This window comes from Rhynchophorus ferrugineus, unplaced genomic scaffold (genome assembly GCF_030347505.1).
Source record: "Rhynchophorus ferrugineus isolate W39M unplaced genomic scaffold, kcgeb_rfMv2 rfM6, whole genome shotgun sequence".
Classification (NCBI taxonomy): Eukaryota; Metazoa; Arthropoda; class Insecta; order Coleoptera; family Curculionidae; genus Rhynchophorus; species Rhynchophorus ferrugineus.
In genome coordinates this window covers 36,347,495-36,373,216 of record NW_027472585.1, presented here as the reverse complement: position 1 = coordinate 36,373,216, position 25,722 = coordinate 36,347,495, and the positions used below count along the sequence as shown (strand labels likewise).

Below are 25,722 nucleotides of genomic sequence, written 5' to 3'. Positions count from 1 at the left end.
AATTCGAGGCAGAAGATTTCTTTGATTTTGAACTGGAAGACGAGCAACCCACCGACCAATATCAGTGCGGAATTTGCTCGAAGATCTTCCCCAACAAAAACAAGTTCATAGAGCATCACATCAATATGTACAATAAAAAATTAACCTGTTGCAAGTGTTCCGTGGCGTTCAAGAGTTTAGAGGACCTGTACGAACATCACGAGACCCACAAGGATATCGATCTCGAGTTCAACTGTCAGGAGAGCCAGGAGGATGAAGTAGAACAGTTGGTGTTCAGCGATGAGGTCATCGAGTTACCACACGCCGTACTCGACGACGGCAGTCAATTCTTGTATATTCTGGACGAGCCCGATGGTAATTGCGTGAACGAAGTGGTGATACAGGAGGACGAGCTCGTCCAGAACCAAGAGATGGTCGCCGGTAGGAAGTTGAAGGAGACGTTAGATCTGGTTAATATGGAGCACGGGTATATGTTACCGAGTTCTATGGAGGCCGACGATGAAAGGATGGTACTTTCGAAAAAGATCTCTCTGTCGAACGCTCCTGGGTGTGGAAATAAACGGTTGTATACGCCGCCGAAACCTAGAGCACCGCAACCGAGGCGACGACACGAGGTACCCGATTTCTCTGCTACGGAATTCATCCAGCTTGAAGCCAACGAAGAGCTCGATACCACCCATTACAAGTGCATACGCTGTGAACAGATATTCATTAATAAATTCGGTTTCTTCCGACATATAGAGAAGGGCAAGTGTTTCATCAACAGCTGTGACGTGTGTAATGCCACATTCTCGAAGAATAGTGAATTTTACTCGCATTATATCGCACAGCACACCGATAGGGCAATATGTAACTTCTGCTTCAGAACGTTCATGTACGAGAAGAACGTGAAGGGACACATGCTCCGCCATCTCGATCAGTTCAGGCACAGGTGCGAGGAATGCAACAAAGGATTCTACACGGTGAGGGAATACAGGAGTCATTATAAGAACAGACACATGGGCATCAGACATAAATGCGATGTATGCGGCAGGAGTTTCGCCGACGAATATTACTTCAAAAAACATATCGCTACTCACGCCAAAGTCAACTTTACAGTGGTTCAGCTACAGTAATTTTTTTACTGTTATCTAGGAGATTTATCTTTTTCATTGCTTCCCAAGACTTTAATTCTAATCAGATCGGTTAAAAACAAATTATTTATTTTTGTTGATGGAATTGTCATTTTGTTTGTATTTGGAAAAAAGAATCCGATTTTCATTTTATTTATAATATATAGTCTGTAATTGATGTTCAGTAACCATTAAAACTTGATTACATTATTTTTGTACCGTTATTTTCTTTTCTGATTCTGTTTTTTCTTGAAGAGTACAAAGTTGATTGTCTCAAATTATACTTAAAATACAATTTCGAGCATTTAGAAATGTTCAATAGTCTTATTACCAATGTAAATCAACTGGTAATCATTAAATGTTTTAAATTATTTTATAATATTAATTTTATATAATTGTAAATATGTACATGTTGGCTTGTAAAAATATTAATAAATTTATTGTATTATATAGGCGTTTTTCCACTGAATTTTTGAACATTTTTTTTCTTTTTCCGCTATATTGTATTTGTTGAAAGAGGAATAAAGGAAACAACAAAATATTGCGTTTGTTTTGTACTTAAATACGGAATTTAGATTTTGTTTCTGATGGAATGGTAAGCCACGATACATTTTATTTATGTTCAGTTTTATCTCATCTCATCAATTGTATGTGTTTTAATCTTATTTATTACTTATTTGTTTTAGATTGTCGTTGTTATATTTAAAATTAAACTTGCCGAGTTTAGAGTGGTTAGATTGTCAAGTGGTTTTGGAGGATATACTGAAGAATCCGTTATTGAAGTTTATCAACGGCCGAACAAGGATACCTCGTTTCAAATATAAATGTTACGTTTGCTCAACGAAGTTCTTCACCAACGAAGATCTAATGGCCCACAAAACCAAATACCCCAAGAAGGAATGTCAACGTTTTACTAAAATAATCAATTCAAGGAAATCGAGCAGAAGACGAATCAAAAACGAAAGCGCCTTAAATATAGAACCAATTATTTTAAAATCGTACGAGCGCGATTGTTTTTCATGTAACCATTGTTCGAAATCGTTTAGATTAAAGCTTTCGCTGCAAGATCATTTGACACAACACGTGTCCAACTTTGAAATTGACAAAACGGAGATGAATCAGTTTTATAACGACTACGCCCTCTTGCGACCTGATATCGATCCTTTTTTGAACGACTGTGATGTAGACAGCAATACATGTCTCAATACGTCGAGGAGTTTGAACAATAACACTCTAACGGAGATGGACATGAATTTACAGCTAAGTCAGGATCGCCCTGAACTGGAAAATATAAATGATGTGTTGACGCTACATGAAGATCTGTCGTCATGTGGCGTTAACGATGATGGTTATTCTAAGGAAGCTTCGAACTCGCTAATCGAACGAGAACATTTCAGGTGCATCAAATGCGATTTTTTGTTTCTGACTTTAGAATCCTTCGAACAACACAAACTGAAGAGGAAGTGTTCTGTTCGGGCCAAATGTAAACTGTGCAACGAACAATTTCCAAGAAATTGTTCGCTATACGAACACGTAATTAATGTTCACACTAATTACAAGATATGCAATTTTTGTTTTCGTATATTCCTTCGATATAAAAGCTTAGCCAAGCATATTATTAAACGGCATCATTATTATTAAGTGTTACAACAAAGCAAATAATACAATGTGATACTTATCCACTGACTAAATCCTTATCAGTGCTAGTGATGTAGCGAATATTGGTAATTGCAAAATATAACGCGAAAAAATGCGGGATTCTTAGCATCAATTAGGGCGCTGAGAAAAATGTCGATATTTCGATAAATCGGAGAAGAAAAATCATATTTTTTACACTAGGAACAACTAGGAATATTCGTTCGATATTTTTCAAAAGATATATCGATATTTTTAAGAAAAATATTTAAAAGTAAGTACCAAAATACACTAAATCTTTGTACTTGTCGATTTTAAAAGTGTATTACAATTACTTAAAAGGTGTTTTTATAATGTATCTTTAATTTTTTTTGAGAATTTATCGATATTTCTTCGGCATTCTTAACATGAATGATACAGAAAAATACTTTTTTAACTTAGTCTAATTTTATTAATTACAATCAGTGTTTATATAAGAACCAACTTCTCATTAGGCATTACAAAGTCACAATACAAAAGATGAGCAGACTTTCGACAATTATATAGGAAGTACTTATCCTTCACTGTCACTTTCAATCTTATCCATCAATTAAGTAGTGATATCTATAAGGATACACGTTTTTTTTTGTTGGCATTATCTTCACTTTCACTATATCGAGCAGGTTTCGAGTTTGAAGTACGAGAACTGATATTCGTTACATCACCAGTACGTAAATTTTTCAATATATCACAGTCAGTGTTGATATAAAGAACCAAATATCAGAAGGAATCTTAAAACAGTGTAGCTATTATATCATGGATTTTTATTAAAAAATATTTATTATATTGATATTGTCACATTATTATCAAGAACATTATTTAAAATTTTTATGACCAGTTATCTTATGAAATTTTAGAGCTTTTATTTTGCATAAAATGTTTATTATTAGTACCTTATACATATGTAGACAACGTAGTTATATCGTTAATAAGACAAGTTTTTATTACAAACCAAATATGCCTGTACGGTTAAAACAACTGAGGTACAAAAAATAGTCAACTAAGATTAAACGTTTTCAATGATAGTTCATGTAATTTCTATAAACTTTAGAAGATATTGTATTATATTTACAAGTAATAGTACTATCGGGAACAATTTTACCAGCAATACGACATCCTTAGACATATCTCAGGGTAATCACTATTATGTAGGAAATATTCATGACCCTAAAATATTAGAAAATTTCATCAACATCAATTTGTTATGACAAACGAAAAACGATGCTTCATTGTGATATTTCGAGATTAATGAGCAATCTTATGAGTGTGATAATACATGTATTTACGTTAGTACTACAAAGTTAAATATTATCAATAAATTGTAACATTGACATTGTTCATTGTTTTAATCTTACTGAAATTATCCAAAAATCTATAACAATAAGTATTATGTTGTTCATATTTAAAGGAGTATTGACCTCTGCTATGATTGTTGATTTATTTGTTATTATTACTATTAGGTGACTTCTAATTTCGTTAAAATTTGTGTTAAATATTGTGTTTAATTTATATAAAAATATTTAATTGTTATATTTTAGAAGAATTAGGTTATAAACTGAATTTTCTTCATTAGAATATGAGGTATTGTTGATGTTATCCCTATTATGCTGATCTGAATAAAGTTATTTAAATATAAAGTATTTTATTGTTTGAATTAATTTCTCCAGGCCGTTTTTCAACAATAAAGATACCGGATCATGGATATTGATCATCGTTTCAATGAAGTTTGAAGAAGAATCGTTTTGAATGCAAATGATAAAGATTTCTTTACCATCGTTTGCAGTCCCAACTACATCCGCGACAGACTTCAAATCCAACTGAACTAGGTGATTGCGATCAGGCGGCTGGAAATAAACCCGAGTAAAACTCAGGCTATTCTGTTCCACCGCAAGGAGTTCCGCGCTTATCCCCTCCAAATCTTCCAACGGTCCAAATCCAGCACGCTATCTGCAAAGGTAATGGCGTGTACAGTCTACTGTTCCCACATCTTGGCAGAGGAAGTAAACTCCCAATCTTCCACAAAGCGACTTTGTATAAAATGCTAGTCCGTCCAGTCTGCCTCTTCGGAGCACAGGTGTGGTACAGGTACGTCTCTGAGAGACAACTTGATCTACTCCAAAGGTTCCAATCCAAAAAAGTCCGCGCGTTACTCAATGCCCCATGGTTTATGACGAATGTCAACATTCACCTCGAATCAGGCATCCCGTTCGTGAAGAGTTTCACGAATATGCTCAGTGTACGGTTCTACGTAGGCGCCTTAGAACACAACATCTTGATAAAATCCCCACCAATCCCGGTAGTTAACCAATTACGACACTCCCAGTCGTAATCCAGGGTCTCTGTTGCCGACGACAGAGCGACACCAGCAAAAGACCATTTGATTCTAGCTGGTCACTCTGGAGTAAGAAAAAGAATCGTCCTTTGAATATTTTCTTATTCGATAGTGAGCAGCTATTTCCCAAATATTGCTGTAAGTCATCAGAAACATTTCAGAAGGCAAGTTTGTCAATTATAATGATAAAGAAGAGGTAATATAACGTGTAATGATATGTATTAATTGAACCAATAATTTTTGAGATATTTGTCAGTTGAAGACTGCTTAGGTATGAGAACCTCTGCCTCAGAATGTTCTCGAAATTTTAATGAATGTTGTTTTTTTCTCGATAGAACTGGTAATTTCAATACAGTTGACTAGAAACACCTAAAATTACACAAATAATATAGTGTTAGCTTTATACATCATGGTTGCCAATATCGACTTATCAAGTTCCTCAATAATTCAAATCAAATTCCTCAAATTAGGGAGACTAATTGGTTAATTTTCCGCAAATTCCTTCTTAAAATTATTTTAAGAAGTAAAAACAAGTCTCGACCGTTTAAATGATATTTATTTATTACATAACATGGTATAAAGTTTAATGTTATGAATTATAACGTTGCAGTTTTTCATATTTTTCTTGCAAGCATTTTTCCCATTTTTTATAATGGTTATCTGTTACTGACCAAAACATACTAAAGTACTATTATTATTGATTGCCAATATAATCAATCTATTATTACTGTTCTTAAATACTGTTATTGATAAAATCGTATAGAAATCAACCATTTTTTAGGTGGTTTTTATATTATATGGAATTATATTTATAAAATTCAAATATGGCATTGAAGTATGAGGTGTCGTTCGATATTGATGAGGTAATCTAAGAAAATGTTTAAAAGATTGATTAAGTGTTTGGAGTTGTTGTTAAAGTGTTTCGACTTGGTCTATTGATATTATATTTACGATTAGACGAAGAAATCTCCTTTCTTTCAATGCATAATACCGATCACCACGAGATTCCTCGCAGATTTGTAAATTCCTACAAGCGGGCAACATTTTCATACATATAAAAAAGTCAGGTAGGTGTAGTTAGTTAGGCATTTTGGATGATTATTTACGAATTCATTTATATGCCTACTGATAAAAAGCATCCAAGAGTGGGTAATTGAACGTGTTTTCAGACATGAAAATACGAGCTTCTCATTGGTTTATACTGCGCATGCACACTTAACACAGAACAATAACGTGATTGGTATTGTGGGTAGGTTTTCGCACTTTCGAAATTATTTTAAATGTGCGTACAATTAACAGAATAGTCACGTGATTGAAATAGTTTAATAGTTAATTTACTGGTAGACAATATAAATAGGGAAATTATAGCTATTAGGAAAGCTATACAAAAATATCTGTTAGAATTAAATCAATCTAACAGAAATGATCAAGATAGAACTTGGCATAATGTCGTAATAAAGGTTTTGCTTAACAATTGTTATATTTATGTGAGTTGAATCCTAAAGAGTAATAAATTAGTAGTAACCTTTGTAGAAGCAAGTAAACGTCCACAATTTCAAGATTATTGTATCTGTAATTTGATGTATATTATTGTAATAAATACTTTTAAACTAACTTCGTATTTACGGATTAGTTTGCGCAGGAGAGAGTAATACGCCTGCATTTTTTAATGTAATGTGTGTTCCTGTCCTAGTTCTTCAAATTCAACAATTTGCATCTAAGAATTATGATTCCCCTCAATTTTTTAATAAATAATTTTTAAAGAACTATTGGTTTAAGATTTTAGGTTTTAGTCATGAAAATTCGAAGATGGAGTGATACTGGAAACCCTAATTATGACGAAGAACAGTTTGAATACCCTCCGAAATTATGGCCGGTAAAATTCAGCAAACAAAAACAAAATTAACAAAATAACATTTTCTATATTTTTAGTGTTTACCTTGACAAAAGCTACCTCTTCCGAACAAAAGTCCTGCATCCTCTATTGATGGTTATTAATTTCGGTTTCGTCACCACCTTATTTATGGATATATACAAAAATCCAACCGGATCAAAAAGTGTATCGTTTTCCCAGACTGAATTGGAATATTGCCGACAGTGACAAGAGAAATAATAATCAGTGCCTTTTTTTTCACAATTAAATCTCCATAAATAATAAACGTAATGAAAAATAAAATTTTTTGTTGATATGACATGTGAAGTAATAAATAATCGATAAAATATAGGACAGTCCACCAATTTACTCTGAGTTAACGTTTCTTTAAAAGACGAGAGATCAAAACCATTTTAGCTAACTGTGTGTTTATTTTTAGATTTCATCTTTGGCCCGAAAACAAAAAGAAAGAGTATATTTCTCATCATTTTAACAAGCAGGTTCGCATTTTTTTGACGGACATAAAAAGATCTGTAACGCTAACGAAAGAGATACCTCATACCAACGCTGAACAGTGTTCGGGAAGACGAAGGTTCACTTGTTACTTGTGTTTTAGTAAGTTTTTTAATAAGGATGACCTGGATGCACACAAGAAATGTTGTTCCAATGAAGATGTCGACGAGTCCGATGAAAGTCAGGATGATACGGCACCTGTAATAGTTCAAGAACCAACTTTAACCGTAAAAGAGATCCAGTGTGAGCCGGAGACGCCGGTTCGCGTTGGAACGAAGTATTTGTGCATAAATTGTAATGAGTTTTTCATCGATTCGGAAGCTATCAACGCACATAATCACATAGATGGCGTGTGTAAATATTACTGTGTTAAATGCGATCGTCATTTCAACACCAGGGGTGGATTCGTGGTACACGTGTTTCAACACAACTCCAAGTTATATCCAAAGTTTGCATACAAATGCCAGATGTGTCCGGATTCGTTTGATGATTGCTATCAATTGAGAAGACATTACGCATTCCTCCATAGCGTATTAGAAAAGATTAGTAGCGTGGGAAATGTTAAAACCACTGTTATCTGCTCCTCGACCTGTACTGTCGTTCCTTCATCGACCACTACCCTGGCTTCTTCTTCTTCTTCCACGATTGTGGTTCCTTCTTCTCCAACTCCAACAACCGTGACAAGTGCGATCGTGTCGAAACCTGAATCTACGGTACAAGGTCCATCGCGAGTTACGGTATACGACTGCGACGTCTGCTATGACGTCTTTACCACCGAAGAATCTCTGTCGAAGCATAAGGAACGACACAAATTATTGATGAAACAGAAAACGAGATTTGTACGGATAGAGAAGAAGGACTTAGGACGGAAATTTATAATGCGAAAAAACAAATCAATAAAAGATAACAAAGAGGGCCAGTCTAATGAGAAAATGCGCCCCAATTTTACGATTCAGACCAAAGTAGCTAAGAAAGGGACCGCTCCGCCTAAATTGGTTATTCGATCTATTATTCCGAAAATCATTCCGGAACTCGTACCGATTCAGGGCCAACAAGAGACAACTGAAAAACCATCCGAAGACACTGTTCCGCCAATTAGTAATAGTACAAGTACCACCAGTAATAGTACCACTGTATCGAGTCGGCTAAAGACTAATGTATCTGAACAAGTACATTCAAATGATTTGTTAGTTAATGCAACAACTGCAACTCGATCACCATTACAATTACCCGTTACGGTTATGTCTAGTAATACTACAACAACTCCTTTGATTGTTTCTCCACAAGTTAACGCTGGCTCCATTATGGTAAGTCAATTACCACAGCAACAAGTGACACCAAATACGAACACGCCTCTATTTTATTTCGTTCTGCCGAGGAATCAGGTAAGCCTGGATGAATCAGGTCAAGTAAAACCGGTGCAGGTGTTGGTCTCGACACCCAAAGGTCAGAAGATTTTAGTGGGTAAAAAATCAGATGCGCCTGCTTTCACTATGCCCATGATAACAAACGTGGCGACAATAATTACTGAACAGTCGAACGATAACAATCAGAAAACTAACTCCGTGCACACAACGCATTTCGAAGGCGAGTTTGCGAAATTTTTATCGAAGTCGCTGGTAGAAAATCCCTCGGCTACTGAAACATCATCGAGCTCTGATGCTAACGAGGGTACTTCGAACAGTTCGGCGTCCAGCGATGTTATTGTGATAGACGGTGATGCTGAAAATGAAGATTCCCGTCAGATTAATAAACCGGTGAAGATAATCATAAAGAAGAATAGTAATTTAGCAGTAACTGGTCCTAAGGTGTCCACTGAGACTCCATCCACTAGTACCGCTGCTGCTGCCACCGCTTCGAGCAGCAAACCAAAAATATTTGTTAAAAAGTTAAGCGAACTCTTAGATAAACCCAAAAGAACGATGTCTGTTCCCGAAAATGGCGTGGCTTTTCAGTGTCGCTGTTGCAATAACATCTTTCCCGATCGGCAACATCTTTATACCCATATAAGAAACTACTATATCTGCCATTTGTGTCCATTTCGAACTTGTATTATTCGTCATTACAGAGACCATCTCGTTGCACACCACCAATTGTACGTGTGTGATTTGTGCAACTTCGCTAATTCTGATTTCAACGTCCTACAGTCCCATAAAAAGAGGTGTCATCGTGTTTATTCCTATAAAACTTAAAAATCAGTTTTGTTCCGGATCTTCGTTTAGTCCAGCCCAAAATATCAGAAAAGTGTGATATGAAAATATTGTTAATATTATATACTTATATCCTATATACGTATATAATAGTTAGATATAAGTAAATATTTAACTACTTAGTCATCAACCATTTTGTTTTTTGTAATAATCATTTACAAATTAAGGTAAGAACCACATTTTTTTTGTTGAGATGTATAACAAATATAGCACCTATTAATACATTTAGTTTAAGGAGATAAAATTCATCCGTTTCATAGGATGTGGTCTTTTTTGTTTAGTAGTGGATTTTTTAAGCATTAAAATATGTACTTTCATGACAATTTGTTTTATTTTTTTTAACAGATTTCGTTCACCTCAACCTCAATATATATATATATATATATATATATATATATATATATATATATATATATACATTTTATAGTAGAATTGAATATATTTTATAGTAGAAATTAGTAGAATAGTAAAATATAATTTATGTACAGTTCATTATTATGTAAATAAAATGGAGACTCTAGAATGGCGAGCACAATACGATACTGAGGGTTTAAATCTATTTTTATAGGGTCTATTAGTATTCACTATTAGTATTAGTCTATATTATATCTATATTATAGGGTTTAATTCTATTTTATAATATTCTAATATAATAAGTGACGCTTATATATAAATATAAATAATTTTACATACATGTATTATATAAAATATATAGGTTAAATCTGTTTAGAAATGTGTTATTGTTACATCTGAATGCCAGATTTACAGTCTCACTGATTTAATTTGCTCATTTCTATTGTCATTCGATTATTTGCTTTAGAATGGCCCCAGTATTATAAGTGATAAAAAAATTTAATTACAATTATTGTAAATTAATTAATGATGTAATATTACTCATTTTAAAAATTACTCAAATGGTTAATTCATTAAACTAGTTTATTAGAGCCTCCTTGTTGATTTCTTTTACATTTTAGCTAAACTAGCAAAGTTTTACAGTTATTTCGTATTAGAATTCACAGGCTAAAAATATTCCTAATCCGCTTTACAAATGAAACCCCCATGTTCACCGCCAATATAATATTTTTAATTTATAGACCTGGATCTTACCTGTTTGGCAGGTAGATTTTTCGTTTTGTACATTTAGTTACAGAATAAGATAAGTGAATGAACAGAAAATGTTTCAACCTCTGAATAAGGATCGATACTGTCTTTGTGACTTTACAATTTATATTACATTTTATTGTATCTGCAATATGAGTTCAATCCTATAAAGAGGGATATAGTTCCTAAATTATTTTATTATAAAGAACAATTCTGCATGACGAGATGGTTTAATTTGATTTTTCTTGTGCTAAGTGGGAAAAGTTTCGCCATTTCAATTTTTTTTTAATCGTTTGTTAAAATCTACTGCTTGATGTAAAACATTGTGTTAATCTAAACTCAAGACTCGTACAATCAGTTTGTTATAAATATTTGCATCTTCATTAATCCTTTCTTCTAAGAAAACCTCTGTATTTTTCTATTATATAATTTGAAGCTAAATTAGAAATATGGTTGTTTGTATTAAAACATATAGCAGCATTAAATTGTATATCAATAATTAGTGGTTATAAATAAATACTAAATAGATAGTAGGCTATAAATTAAACTAATATTAGTTTTTCCCATTTTAGGCTTCTCTATAATGAACAGTTATATTTGAATTTTAACATGGATAACTTGCCCACCAATTTAAGTTTGATGGAGAACTTTGATTGTCAGAAATCGGAAAATATCCCAGCTAGCACCGTTGTCGATCAACTCAACGCCACCGATGATCTTTTGAACCTTTTATCTACCGAAGAAGAATGCACCGCCATCTTGAACAACATCGCTACAGATGAACAATTTCAGCGTTTGATCGACAACGATCAAGCGTTTTCTATGACTAATCAAAATATTGAGAACGGCGAGAAATCATCGGGTTTCAAATGCGATATCTGTAAACGGGTCTGTACCACCAAGAAACTCTTGAAGAAGCATTTGATGAGGCATACAGAAGAGCGTAAGATTCCTTGTAAGGTTTGCGGGAAATTATTCAGATTCAATTACGAGGTCACGGCTCATGCTCGGACCCATGACAAACCGTCATTTAAGTGCGACATGTGCATGAAAATGTTCATCCACAAGTCTCATTTGAACGCTCATCGTAAGAGGCACCTGGCGGAGTTCGTCGCCTTTTGTGACGTGTGCAGTAAGGGTTTCATTTCGGAAGCCGAATGTGCTGGTCACAAAACCGCCATACACGATAATCCCGGTCGAGTGTGTGAAATCTGTGGTCTGAAGTTAAGCAGTATTTCCGCTCTGAAAGAGCATCGCTCGATTCACGATCCCGATCACGGTCAAGTCCGGGATCATATTTGTGATATCTGCGGCAAAAGTTACATGACTAAACGCAATCTAAAGAGCCACATGGTGGTGCACTCTCGCACCAAACCGTACGTATGCCGAATTTGTGGCAAAACTGTAAGCAGCAAGAACACCCTGGAGACCCACGTAAAAATGCACACGGGCGTCAAAGATTTCTTCTGTGACGTGTGCGATAAGAGCTTCGCCTCGAAAGAATACCTGCAAGTTCACCAAAGAACCCACACCGGCCACAAACCGTTCCAATGTCATATTTGTCCGAAAAAATTTACCCAGAAGACGTCTCTCACCGTTCATTTAAGGTACCACACCGGTCACAAGCCGTATAAGTGCGAGTGCGGTAAAAATTTTACTACGAAGAGTCATCTGATGACTCATTACAAGGCTCATGATGTTGGCGGTGTGGAAATCGATTATCTCTCCTACCATTTACACGATCCAATAAAACCATGTTAATAAAAAGACTGTATACAAGTAATGTAGTTGTTTTGTTTCCTATTTTTTGCTCCTAAAAGTGTAATTTTGCATATATTCTGTGACTGTTGATAGTTACATGACTAAACGAAATCTCAAGAGTCACAGAGTAGCACATTCTTTACATTAAGATACTTACGGGCGTCAGAAATGACTTCTGTGATGTGTGTGATAGAGGTTCGCCTCGAAAGAGTACCTGTAAGTCCACTAAAGAACCCACACCGGTCACAAACCGTTCTAGTATCTTATTTGTTCGAAAAAAATTACCCAGAAAACATCTCCCACCGTTCATATAAGGTACCACTCCGATCATAAGCGGTACAAGTGCGAGTGCGGTAAAATTTTCTTTTCTAAAAAATAAGGCTCTTGTCGTTGGCGGTGTCGAAATGGATTATCTCTCGTACCATTTACACGATCCAATAAAAACATGTTAATAAAGAGACTGTATAGTAATAATGTAGTTTTGTTTCCTATTTTTTGCTCCGAAAGGTGTAATTTTGCATATTTTCTGCGTCTATTGATTATATGCTTTAGTGAGTATTATCGTGCTTTCCTCTAATTTGGACATTTTTACAATTTTTTGATAATATTTGGGGTTATCCAAGATCTTCTATAAATAGAGACGATGCGTAGACTACGCAGCACCACGTAATAATCAAATGGGACATTGTCTGGTGAATGTGGCGACTTTTAACATCGAATGGTGAATGACTGACTATTAGATATGTAGTGGTTGACTGGTACTATCGAATGGAAAATTATAATGTTTCATTCGCTACTAGTCTCATTTGTTAGCAATTTTTTTTTCGTTCTTGCTGCAACGTAAGGCACTCCATAATTGTCACTTTCCTTTTCCTCTCAAAATTAGTACGAATTTCGTAAGCACGCATTCGAATGAAATAGTAATTACGATTTTCATTGATTCAGACTACGTTTTTAACTATCGAATGGTTGGAATGTTTTCTTACTATTCACTGTTATAAAAGTATTAATTCTAGCGTTGGGAACTATAGAATAAAATATAAAACAATATTCGCAAGAATATTCGAACCATTCAATAGTCAAAAAAGTAGTGGAGTGAATTGTAATTACTTTTTCATTCAAATGCACCCCTTGGGTTATAATACGAATTACGTCTCGTACTAATTCTGAAAGAGAAAAGGACAGATATAATTGGTTGGATGTCTGTGTTGTAGAGATCTTTTCATTTTTAATAATTTTATTGGCATGGCAGTGTATAATTAATTTTATATTTTAGTATTACTTTGTATTTGTAAGAAGTAATCATATTTTATTAATATTTGAATTGCATTATTTTTAATATTGTATAAATTTGAAAATTCTCTCATAAATAGTAAAATAGAGGTAACGTATTACTGTTAATGTGTCATAAATTACATAACTGTCAATTAGCCATCACATAACTAACTTGTTGGCTTGAATAAACATTGAAATAGTTTTTATAAATTCAATAAAAAATCAATTAACATGAGCGTCTTTTACTATATATTTCTCAAAATTTTATTCTTTTTACCTTATAGCATTAATAAATAATCTTAAAAAATAGATTTCCAAAATGCTGCTATTGTACATTGTTATTTACAATCAAATTACAAACAACATATAAAACCATATATTTTTCATATAAATTGCATGAAACTTGGCACGCTATTTTCAAGGCCACGGCGAGAACGGCAATTCTAAAAACTTATTTAAACTAGTTAACAATGAAACATTTGAATGTTTCATAATAAAATAGAGATATTTAATAAACAGTCGATAAATCCTCAAGCTAATCGTTACGGTGTCTAGTGGAAAAAAAATTCAGCCCATACTATTCTGAACGTTGAAAATAAAATATGCAGGTAAAAGTGGATGTTTTGTAAATTCATTAAAATTTCAAACAGCGCTAATTTTTTAAAAGCTTTAATCAATATATATGTATGACATATGTTTAATGTTTTAGTGATGTATCCGACAAATTGAAAGACGGATGGGATGACATTTCTACTAAGGCCGATAATTTGGAACGAGACGAGAACGGTGTCCCCATAATTAAAACACCAGCGGGATATCAGTGTCAGTATTGCGACCGGGTGTTTCAACAACGCTGCAAGCTAAAAAATCACTTCATCGTCCATAGCTCGGATCGCCCTTGGAAATGTGACGTATGCGACAAGACATTCAAACACAAACGCGTCCTCGACTATCACATCAAGACCGTTCACGGAGAATCGGAAAATTTCCCTTGCGACGTGTGTGGAAAGATATTTGGTAACAAGAGGAATTGTATAGTTCATCGGAAAAGACACGGTAAAGAGTACAACATAAAATGCGAGATATGTGGTAAAGCGTTTTTGAGTAACTTTTATCTGAAGAAACATAGTATAGTACATAGTGACGAGAGGCCCTTGAGATGTTCATATTGCGACAAGACGTTCAAGCACCAGCGGGTACTCAGTTATCATGTCAAAACCCTGCACATGAACACCAACGAACAAATCACCTGTGATATTTGCGGCAAGCTCTTCTCCACCAAGAGAAACTGTGCCGTTCATCGGAAACGACACTTGAAAGAGTACACGATATTCTGCGAGTTCTGCGGGAAAGGGTTCCTGAACAACTTCTACTTGCAGAAGCACTTAAACTCGAAGCATTACGGCAAGCGGCATATATGCGACGTCTGCGGCGCCAGCATCGGAGATAAGGGCAACCTGCGCAACCACATGAAGCTTCATGATCCGAACTACAAGAAACCACCTCCGGAAAAGTGCCAACTGTGTAACAAGGCCTTCTCGGACTTGAAGCGCCATTATAAAGCCGCACACGAGAACGATGGCAAAAACTACAAGTGCGAGTACTGCGGGAAGTTCTTCCGCGGTAAGGACGGCCTGAAGTTTCATCTGATGATACACCGAGGCGAGAAACCGTTTCAGTGTCAGTTTTGCGATAAAAGTTTCATACTGAACACGTTCCTACGACAACACTTACGTACTCATCCTGAAAGTGACGTTAAACCCTTCCAGTGCTCGTATTGTGAAAAGACTTTTATCAAGAAAAGTTTGTTGGATCATCACGTGAATGTTCACACTGGCCAGCGGCCGTTCGAGTGTGAGTTTTGCAGAAAAACCTTCACCGGAAGGAAGTATCTGACGGCCCACGTTAGCAGTCAACATTCTGCCGAACGCTATTGATATTTATAACATTTCTGTTGCTATTGTCCGTTCTATATTTGTATTATACAATGAGATTTTTCAGTTTTGAATAAAACTTCCTTTTATATATATTTTTTATTTAAATAGTGTTATATATTCACATACTGCAGATGATAACATTCTTCGTCGCATTTCGAAGGACGCTACTTCATTAACACTGTTTAACGCTCACAACTAACAACAACTGTTAAGTGCCTACAAATAGAACGAATTAGTGGACTTTAATTACAGTTAAATAGCCACAATAGCTTGGAGGTTAAAGTTATTTTATTTTATTTTTATTATAGATCAGATTTACCTATTTATGTTTAGATCTTGTTTCCTTCACTGCTATGGTTTCTTGCCAAATCATTCTGATATCTGTGTATTTCTCCTTAGTTTCTTCTGTTACTACCTCAGTACATTTTTCTTGATAAAATTAAGTTTAATTACTACATTTTCTCTAAAACATTTGCCATATCTGCAAAACAGTTTGTATTAGTTTTCTCCTCGTACATTTTAGCCAAATGCTTATATATATTCTGAACAATTACACACATATCTATGCAAATAAATCTTCTTTTTCTTTTTTCAGTCCTATTTCTAAAAAGGACTTTCCATAAAATACAATTCGATTTATTTTTACTAAATAACAATTTGAAATACTTATCTCTTTAACATGGTATATTCAAACCCTAATTTATGTTTTGCAAGTCATTCATTAATTACAGCCTTTGCCGATCATCATAGCATGAAGAACAATGTATTATTTGTTTGAATTATTTACTTTATTATGTGCTTTTTAAAATTGTATGGGTATAAGGGCAAGTACTGTTTAGAAGTTTCATTAGACCTTCTGGTGGGTTATTTTTAGAATATTTAAATTATAGGTTTCCTAACAATGTTTGAAGGGATGGCTAATATCCCTCAAAGAGCTGCCTATCCATAAGTTTTCTATGGATAGTTTCCAAACTAACAGTTACATTTGAAACAATTGTGTCAAATTATGTTTATATTGAAAAAAACACTTACTGTTTTTCCTACTTTTCATAAATTTTATCTCGAATAGAACTAACATCAAGGTATGTAGACACTTTCTTTTTGGTGAATCCAAAATTGTATTGTTTTTCATTTTTGAAAGATATTAGTCATGACGTCCATACTAATAATCACTGCAGTTGCAACAAAATAAAAATGTTTCCAATAAAACCACCGCAGCTTAATATTTAATAATATCAATACTTACCGCTCTATCCCATTTTACTGGTAAGAACGGGCTCCCATTATCTCGTTCCTGTCCTAAATTATTCATTAAAAACGTAATATGATTCTGACCGGCTATTTATTAGCTTCGACACTTTTAACCAGAGCAATTACAAATATTAAGCAGCGTTTTGAAATTGACTAAAAGAAGAAAAGCGCCAAAACAACGTTTGTCGGTTTGTAACCTCTTATTATCACTAATGTTTTAAAATTGCAGACATTTGACAACCGAAAAGCATCTATTTAACTGGAATAACATCAAACTGTAATAGGCAATACATTATACATTTTAATGACGTGAGTTCACTGTTACTTTGGATATAATATACACTGCTTTTGCATAGTTTAAATGCAACACCTCACTACACTAGCTTAAAAGCGTTCAGCGTAAGAAAGTCATTAACAAGCGAAGAATTCTTTATTCATATCTCCGAACAAATTTTTAATAGTTTGGTTTTTGGTGTCCATTTCCAGGCTTCTGTGGAGATCACCATTTCTAACTCACTACGAGGCATCTACAGCACTCCTCAACACTTTGTTCTGAAGTCGCTGAATTATGTTCAAATATATCTTCTTGGCACCACCCCAAAAATTAAATAAATAACGTATTATATATTTGTTTATGAAGTATAAAGACCAATATAAATGCAAACTTATAATTAATTAAACATTTATTTACAGATTTAGCGTTTTTGAATAATGTAACAAATCATCAGTAAAGATGCCATACAGAGTTGTAGTAACCCAACCAAATAGATAATACTCTGTGATTTAGTTATAGAGCGTACCCACAAACTGTTTTTTCTCTTAGACAGTTTTATGATCCTTATTCATGTACTCTAGCACGAGCGAGTTTTTGTTTTTTATTTATACTGCACTGAACTGGGTACTTACATATTTGAGCTTTGCTGGTTGTTTGGTTTCTTTGGGAAGTTAATTTTCTAATCGGTGAGCATCTTTCAGAAACCTAGCTTGTGTATTCTGTAGGAAATTGTCTATCGATTTCTCTTTGGATACGAGAGTTGTCCTAATGATTAGGATCATCTACAGTGATGTGTTTTGTTTTCTTTGGAATGATTTGAGCTATGTCGGGAATATGAAACTTTACTAGACCTACGATCCGTATAATTATACAGAGCGGACCAGAGCTTTATTCAGTTGCGCCTTGGTTGGTACGATTGATAATTAATAAGTATAATGATACCTATTTCTCTTGAAAATTACTTGTTTTATAAGCTCAGATCACTTAAATTTACGATGGAAGTATAAACTGAGATAGTTTATTGTCTTCTACAATCAAGGGATTTGGACCTCATCGATGGTAAGTCTGCCAATTTGAGGCTCTTGTGATAGAGAGCCATTTCGTGAGTTTTCGCTGTTAACGTGTTGTATTTCATAGTTAACTTAAAATTTTCAAAACCTGACTATTTGGATTTCATTCAGCCGGACCTGTAATTGGTTCCTGATACATAATCGTCGATTATTTTGTGTACGTATAGTAAGCCTGCTTTCTTTTTAAGATGGCGGATATTGACATAGATTCACTCACACAAAAACAACATTTATGACTATTGAATGAATTATTTAAATCCCGACTCAGATTCCATTTTCTGTTAAATTGGATTTATTGGTTTGGGAGTGCAGAAGGTGTATGTTGACGATGAAAATGAATCCTTGCATCATGTCTGATTTATATATATTGTTGAGTATTATTGAAGGGTTGGATTGGAGATACAATTTGAGTATAATAAAAATGGCTAAATACAATATATTGGACATGGATGATTTTGTTTTCATAGGTTTATCTTGATTGTTATTGCAATAAATAAATTATTGCTTTAAAAAGTTTGTTTTCTTATACTCTCAAAATTCAACTTTCCCTAATTCTTTCCCTAACTCTCCTAGTTAAGTAAGACCTAAGTCCTAAATAATATATGACATATTTAATGTTTTAGTGATATATTCCTTATATATAACGAGGAGTTTGAAGAAGTTTACTTTCAAATCGATGCCGTGGGAAATGTGGAGAATAACGAGTCCTTAGTTAAACAATCGGCAAAATATCAGTGTCAGCACTGTCACCGGATGTTTAAACATCCCTGTAAGCTGAAAGACCACCTGATCGTTCACAGTTTAGATCGCCCCTGGAAATGTGACATATGCGAGAGGACTTTCAAGTACAAACGAGTTCTCAAGCATCACGTGAAAATGGTTCATGATAAATCGAGGGATTTCCTTTGCGACATTTGCGGGAAGACATTTGGTAACAGGAGAAACTGCGTGGTGCATCGTAAGAGACATTTTAAAGAATTCAACTTGTTACGTAACAGGTGCAGGGTGTGTGGTGAAACTTTTCTGAATAAATTTTACCTGAAGAAGCACATCATATTGCATGGTGCTTACAACGAGTATTAAATCAATAGATTTGATCTGATACTAGTCAAAAACCATATGTTCCTATTTAGGCTTTAAGATTTTCAACTGTTCTTGTTCCTGTTAGAGTTTATTTTTTGTTTTGTTGTTTAAGAGTTGCGTAAATATTTTAGTCAAATATTTTTATACGAAATGTTAATAGAGATATTTTTTAATACAAATTTTACTAAGAATAAACTTTTTTTTTCTAATCCTTAATATAGAGCATATTTTATTTTAAATTCGAAATCACTTTCGTTATATATCATCGATAAAATCATTTTAAGTTAAATACATATTATTTTCAATAAGCGCTGATCAGAATTTTGAACCTCATCTTCTATTCAGAATTAGTTAAAAAGTGGTTCTACGTCAACTTATTGGACAATCCGTTTAAAAAAAACAAGGTTGATTCTAAACATATGATAATGTTCTACAACCGACAGCTGTGTGGGGTGAAGCCCTTTCTTTTAGTTGTAGTTCTTCGCATGTTGGTAAAATTGTTAGTGCGGTTGTGATCTTTGTTTACATAGGGTGGGATTTCAACGACAGATTGGTGAGTTACCACTTAAAAATTAGTAACACTTGAATTTAGTTTGTTATTTCATTATTATTTCATTGTTTTCATGCCTATATTTCGTTGAGAAAAAACTTTTTTTTATTAATTATATTTTACATTAGATATGCTTAGTACAGTGTTAATTTACATGTTAATTCGTTACTACTGTTCTGTTGTACTTGCGTTAATACACAAGCAAGGCGAGTAGGGGATTAATACATCAGTTTGTATATCTTAAAATAAAACTAAGCTACTTAAAATGGATTTAGTACACCGTACAAGTTCGTGTGGTTTGGTGCCCTTCAATCTTCTGATTTCCTGTTTGTTGTGCACTTGCTGTGATTTAGTAACCTTTTTTCATGTTTTAAGGCAAAATCTTAGATCACTTCTTATATCCATTTCATTTCGAGGTCATCGTGCAGCTCTTCGTTGGTTACATAGCGATAACCATTGATAAACAATCGTAGAACTTTGTTTTGACTGCGTTGGATGACTAGTTGGTTTAATGTTTTCCTGCAATCCCATATTTGCGTCCCATAAGTTCAAATTGGTTTTAGGTCAAGTTGAGAGTATCTTCAGACTAACCAGTACAATTGCCTAACTTTGAGTCTAATCTGCTCTGCTTTTTGTCTAACATGATGTTTCCAGTTTAATTTACAATCGAGATTATATGTCGAGGTATTTAGCTGATTCTGCTGGAGGACTCGGGCATTCGTCAAGTGATATAATTAGGTTTTGTCATTCCGACGCAACGCAAAATTATCATGGACAGAATTGAAGCTATTAAGCTGTATTTTCCAGTCTCTAGTCCATTTATAGATCTTATTGACTGCTACTTGTACTTTTTCTACAGCGTTAGGAAAATATTTATCTTTGGGCAAGATATCTGTGTGTCGGCAAATATAGTTTATTTTGTTGTTGGACAATCAGCAATATTGAGCAGATACAGGATAGAATACGTCGATAAAGATATATATTGATAAGTAATGATGTTGTTTACATTCTTATTTAAAGTGTTTCTCCTTGGAAAATCAATTCATCACAATGCGATGAGAGGTACTGCAAATGTTAATGAAAATGAAAGAAAGCAAAATTGATATCTTAGATATTATTGCCGTATATGTTTTACATTTTATTGTTATCGCACCATTAATAAGCTCTAAATGTCTTATATGTCTGCATTAGTCTCTTTTAACTTTATATTTTTCATATCTTATATTTACACATGATGTATTGTTTACTACTACTATAAATAATATTAACACACTATGAACTAATTAAAAAATAATAAACATTACGAAATGTAGATTATCGGAATGTACATCTGCATAATGAACAAGCATTATATGGAGCGTCCCTCTAGTCTCCGCACCTTAGGAGCTTGGCAACTTTTTGAAAATCTTAGTAGTTGTTTACACCTAATTTTAAAATTGCTAATTTCAGTGTATTGAAATTAATAAAATTTAGCATTGATAGAATTCTCTATGAAATGGGTATCTCTGGTCAGTATAGCTAATTTATTTTCTGAATGTTATGGTGATAATTTATTATTAACTTTTTAGGTTACAATGTTCGCAATGTCATCGGTATTTTTCGCAAAAAAGAAAGCTGAACCAACATCTAGCCGTTCACAACACCGATAAACCCTTTCAGTGCGCTTTATGTCACAAATTTTTTAAAAAGAAATCATCGTTAAACTTTCACATCAAATCCATCCACCACTCTTTTCGAGAGCATCCGTGTAGCATCTGCGGTAAGGTTATAGCTAACAAGAAATACCATGATTTACATATGCGGCGACATATGAAGGAATACAAAATATTTTGTGAATATTGCGAGAAAGGTTTCGTATATAAGCATCAGTATAAGGTCCATTTGGAGGTCAAACATTCGATCAACAGTCAAAGGTATGTATGTGATGTTTGCGGTAAGGAATTTTCCTTGGCTAGTTATCTCAAACGACATCAGATATGTCATCGAGATATCTCCCAGGATAAAATCCTTACGGAATGCACTATATGCAACAAGAAATATCATAGAATCAATCGTCATTATCGAGAATATCACAAGAACGATGGGGCTAATTTTGTTTGTGATCTATGCGGGCAGAAATTCCGTCAGAGCTTCGAGCTAAAACTGCACACAATGAGGCATAAAGGCGAAAAACCTCATCAGTGCACTTACGGCAATTGTGAGAAGCGATTCGTTAGAAAACAACACTTGAAACTGCATATGCGTAGCCATACAGGCGAAAAACCTTACGGATGTAACATATGCGGCAAGAACTATACCCAGAAGCCGTCTCTGGTGGTTCATATGCGAGGACATTTAGGAGAACGACCCTACGAATGTTCTATATGCGTCAGTAAATTTGCTTCGAAACAACGTTTAAACATCCATCGAAAGAAAGTCCACAGACTCGTTGAAAACTCCAAATAATTGAAGACTGAAATTATGAAGCCATACATCAAGATATTTTCTATTTTATTCATATATTTAATCTTATGGAAAACATTCTGTCTCTCCGGAGTGAGACTCTGAGTAAGAAGATGTGTTTTCCATTTTATCCCATACATTTTCTACAAAAGGTTAGCAACAATATCCGAAGTTGGAGCTAATCTCTAAACGATATTCCTTTTTCTGTCCAAAATGCTAGTGACATTTTCTAAAAACAATGTTTTGATTGAAATCTAAAAATTTCAACATAAAACTATGTTAAATTAACAGCTTCATCTCTTGTCGAATACATAACTTATTGAATAACTTGTTTAAAATTAAGTGATAATGATAATAATAATAATATATGTAATATTTAACCCGTTATCCATTTATCGTTCTATTGTTACATCACTTAAATTATAAAAAATTAAAGGTAAAAGTTACTGCCTCTTAAATTAAGGCTTGGGAGGTCAAGACTCATGTCAGACGCTGACTGAACTTGGAAAATATCAGTTGATCGAAGAACGGCTTGAAAGCAAAGTCTTTTAGAATAAAGGTTGAAACAGCCAAGCCGAATATTCATTGTTCAAATATTTCGATATACTGGAATTAACAGTCTGGATTTCCACAAAATCATGAATGTGTTTTGATTGATTTTCAATTATACCAATCTAAAACAGTAATATACGTGATAACAACAATACAATATTTATATTTGGATGCCTTGTTATTTGTAATATATTTTTGATAAATGTTATTGGTATTTATAAATGTGGCGAATTTGTTTTTTTATATAAAATTATTTTATAAAACTGAATTTCAATTACGTAATGAAATTATGTAACAAAATTGAAACGAAGACCTATGATCTTTTTATGTCTTGCCTTATATTTACTTTTGATAATGTCTTGTATATGTTTCGTATTAAAAAATAAACGCAATTAAATAAACCATTTCATAAATATGTGCTTGAACACATAAATAGCACGTTTGTTGACAGATCTTTATAATTTTCGAGGAATACTTATTCTTAAAGGGTACATGTCAAAATGGTATGTCATTTCAGTTGTTGTTTTACCAGTTATAGTGGTTTTGGCGAGATAGTCTCTGTTATTTTCAATATAATAGACTAACACTAACATTGTACATTCATTGAATATTGTTTTTTTGCTGTTATGCTGAATTTTAACGGATCGGTACTGATGTTGCTGAATGATATTATCGTTTAATATCTGCAGTTGTTTTGAAGAATATTTAAAAATACACAAAATTGTTTTGGAAAAATGTATTGACGTCAGAGTGCTATTTAGATCTGTCGTGTGAAATAAAAAAGTTTTCTTACAATTTTTAAATGAAGAGAATGAAATATGAATCTACTATTGTGCACATGAGTAAAAAAAAATTGACGAGTGCTTGGCTAGTAGAATATAAATGCCATCTAAAGCAACAAATAATAAATAGTTCCACAAAAAGATATTTAAAAGTTAGAACGATGAGATCACTTTTGAAGTGGAAATGAATTACTAGATTTTTTAAAAACTTAGTTTGGAACCTCACTGAACGATATGTATCGAGCGGAGAAATGTCACTACCATAAATATTGTTTAAATAGTAGTTTATTTATTTGTTAATACTAGTCTCGTAAGTAAAAGTTTCCTAATTATAGGAAGTATAATATGAAATTTACTGTTGAATTAGAAGACATAATTTAGTAAACAGTAAAAAAAATTTCTTGCGTGATATTTTACCTTTATAACTTACTAACAGTATATTTAGTTAGTTTAGTTATATTGCACATTTGTATAAAATAAATTTAATTTTAAATCAATAATTGTTAATAAATCACCATTTATTTTGATTTTCGTAATTATTCTTTTTCATTTATCATTAGTATTTATAATTATTAAAATAAATTTTATATTAATTGAATTTTAGGGAAATAATCACCATAGTGATAAGACCAGAATTAAATGAGAAATCCGAGGACGTCAACATTTCAAAAGAACTTTCGTTTCAAAGAGGGTCGTGTGACGTATGTGGAAAATTATTTTCCAATGAAATTCAGTATTTGGTACATCTGAAACAACACAATAAATTTACTTGCGATGTTTGTGGTAAGATTTTTGCTAGTAATCCCGTTTTAAAACGACACCAGATTTCTCATCGCGAAGACAGACCACTGATGTGTCCGCTTTGCCCTAAAACCTTTAAGCATCGGAGAGTTTTGGACTACCACATGAAAACTTTACACCAACCTTCTTCAAAAGTGTATTGCGATTTATGTGGAAAGGAATTCACCACAATAAAGAATTGCCTCAGACATAAAAAAACGCATTTTATTGAAGACGAAACGTTAACCTGTCGCGAATGCAACAAAGTGTTTGCCAATAACTGGTACCTGAAGAAACATATGGATTCGAAGCACTACGGCAAAGTACATATCTGCGATATATGCGGTGCTAGAATCGCCGACAAAGGAAATCTGAAGAATCATATGAAGCTTCATGATCCCAATTACAAAAAACCCGAGCCTCAAACGTGTCCGATATGCAACAAGACTTTCTCCAACATCAAGGCTCACCATAAAGCCGCCCACGAAAATGACGGGAAGAACTTTAGTTGCGAGTATTGCGGTAAATTCTTCCAGCACAAGTCAGGACTAAAGTTTCATTTAATGGTACATAAAGAAGACAAACCGTTTAAGTGCAATTTCTGCGAGAAGAGCTTCATCTTGAACACATTCTTGCAGCAACATCTTCGTACTCATCCGGAAAGCGATGTAAAACCTTTTCAGTGCTGCTATTGTGATAAAACCTTCATTAAAAGGTACCAGTATAAATATCACATGAATATCCACACTGGTAAACAGCCTTTCGAATGTCAATTTTGTCAAGAGAAATTTACCGGCAGGAAATATCTCACTGATCATATCAAGAGTCGACATACTAATCAACAATACGGTAGCAAACCAGAAGATCCAATGAACAAAGAGCCAAGTAGTAAAACAAAGAACCAAGTGTAATATTTAAGTTTCAATATATATGACAAAAAATTATTGTTAATTTTATTGTTTTAATTAGCGTTGGGAACTATCGACTGAAAACAGTCGAAACACTTATGTATATATTCCTTCAACTAACTTAACAAGATAAGAAAAAGAATTACTGAATACTATTAGCATGCAATTAATAATTTCATTTTAAGGGAAGTAGAATTACTTTTATATTTGAATGTTCTATGGAAATGGTATTTTTCTATATA

General features: G+C 33.6%; 2 protein-coding genes across 2 annotated transcripts in view; both read left to right on the top strand.

Moving 5' to 3' along the window:
- Positions 1-25,722, top strand: part of LOC143198704 (uncharacterized) — a 237,424-nt gene that overhangs the window by 87,582 nt on the left and 124,120 nt on the right. The window lies entirely within an intron of this gene.
- LOC143198273 (zinc finger protein 711) lies at positions 12,745-15,880 on the top strand. Its single transcript, XM_076407403.1, has 3 exons — positions 12,745-12,792; positions 14,407-14,459; positions 14,561-15,880. The coding sequence occupies exons 1-3, from the start codon at positions 12,745-12,747 to the stop codon at positions 15,786-15,788; spliced, it is 1,329 nt and encodes a 442-aa protein (XP_076263518.1). The 3' UTR covers positions 15,789-15,880.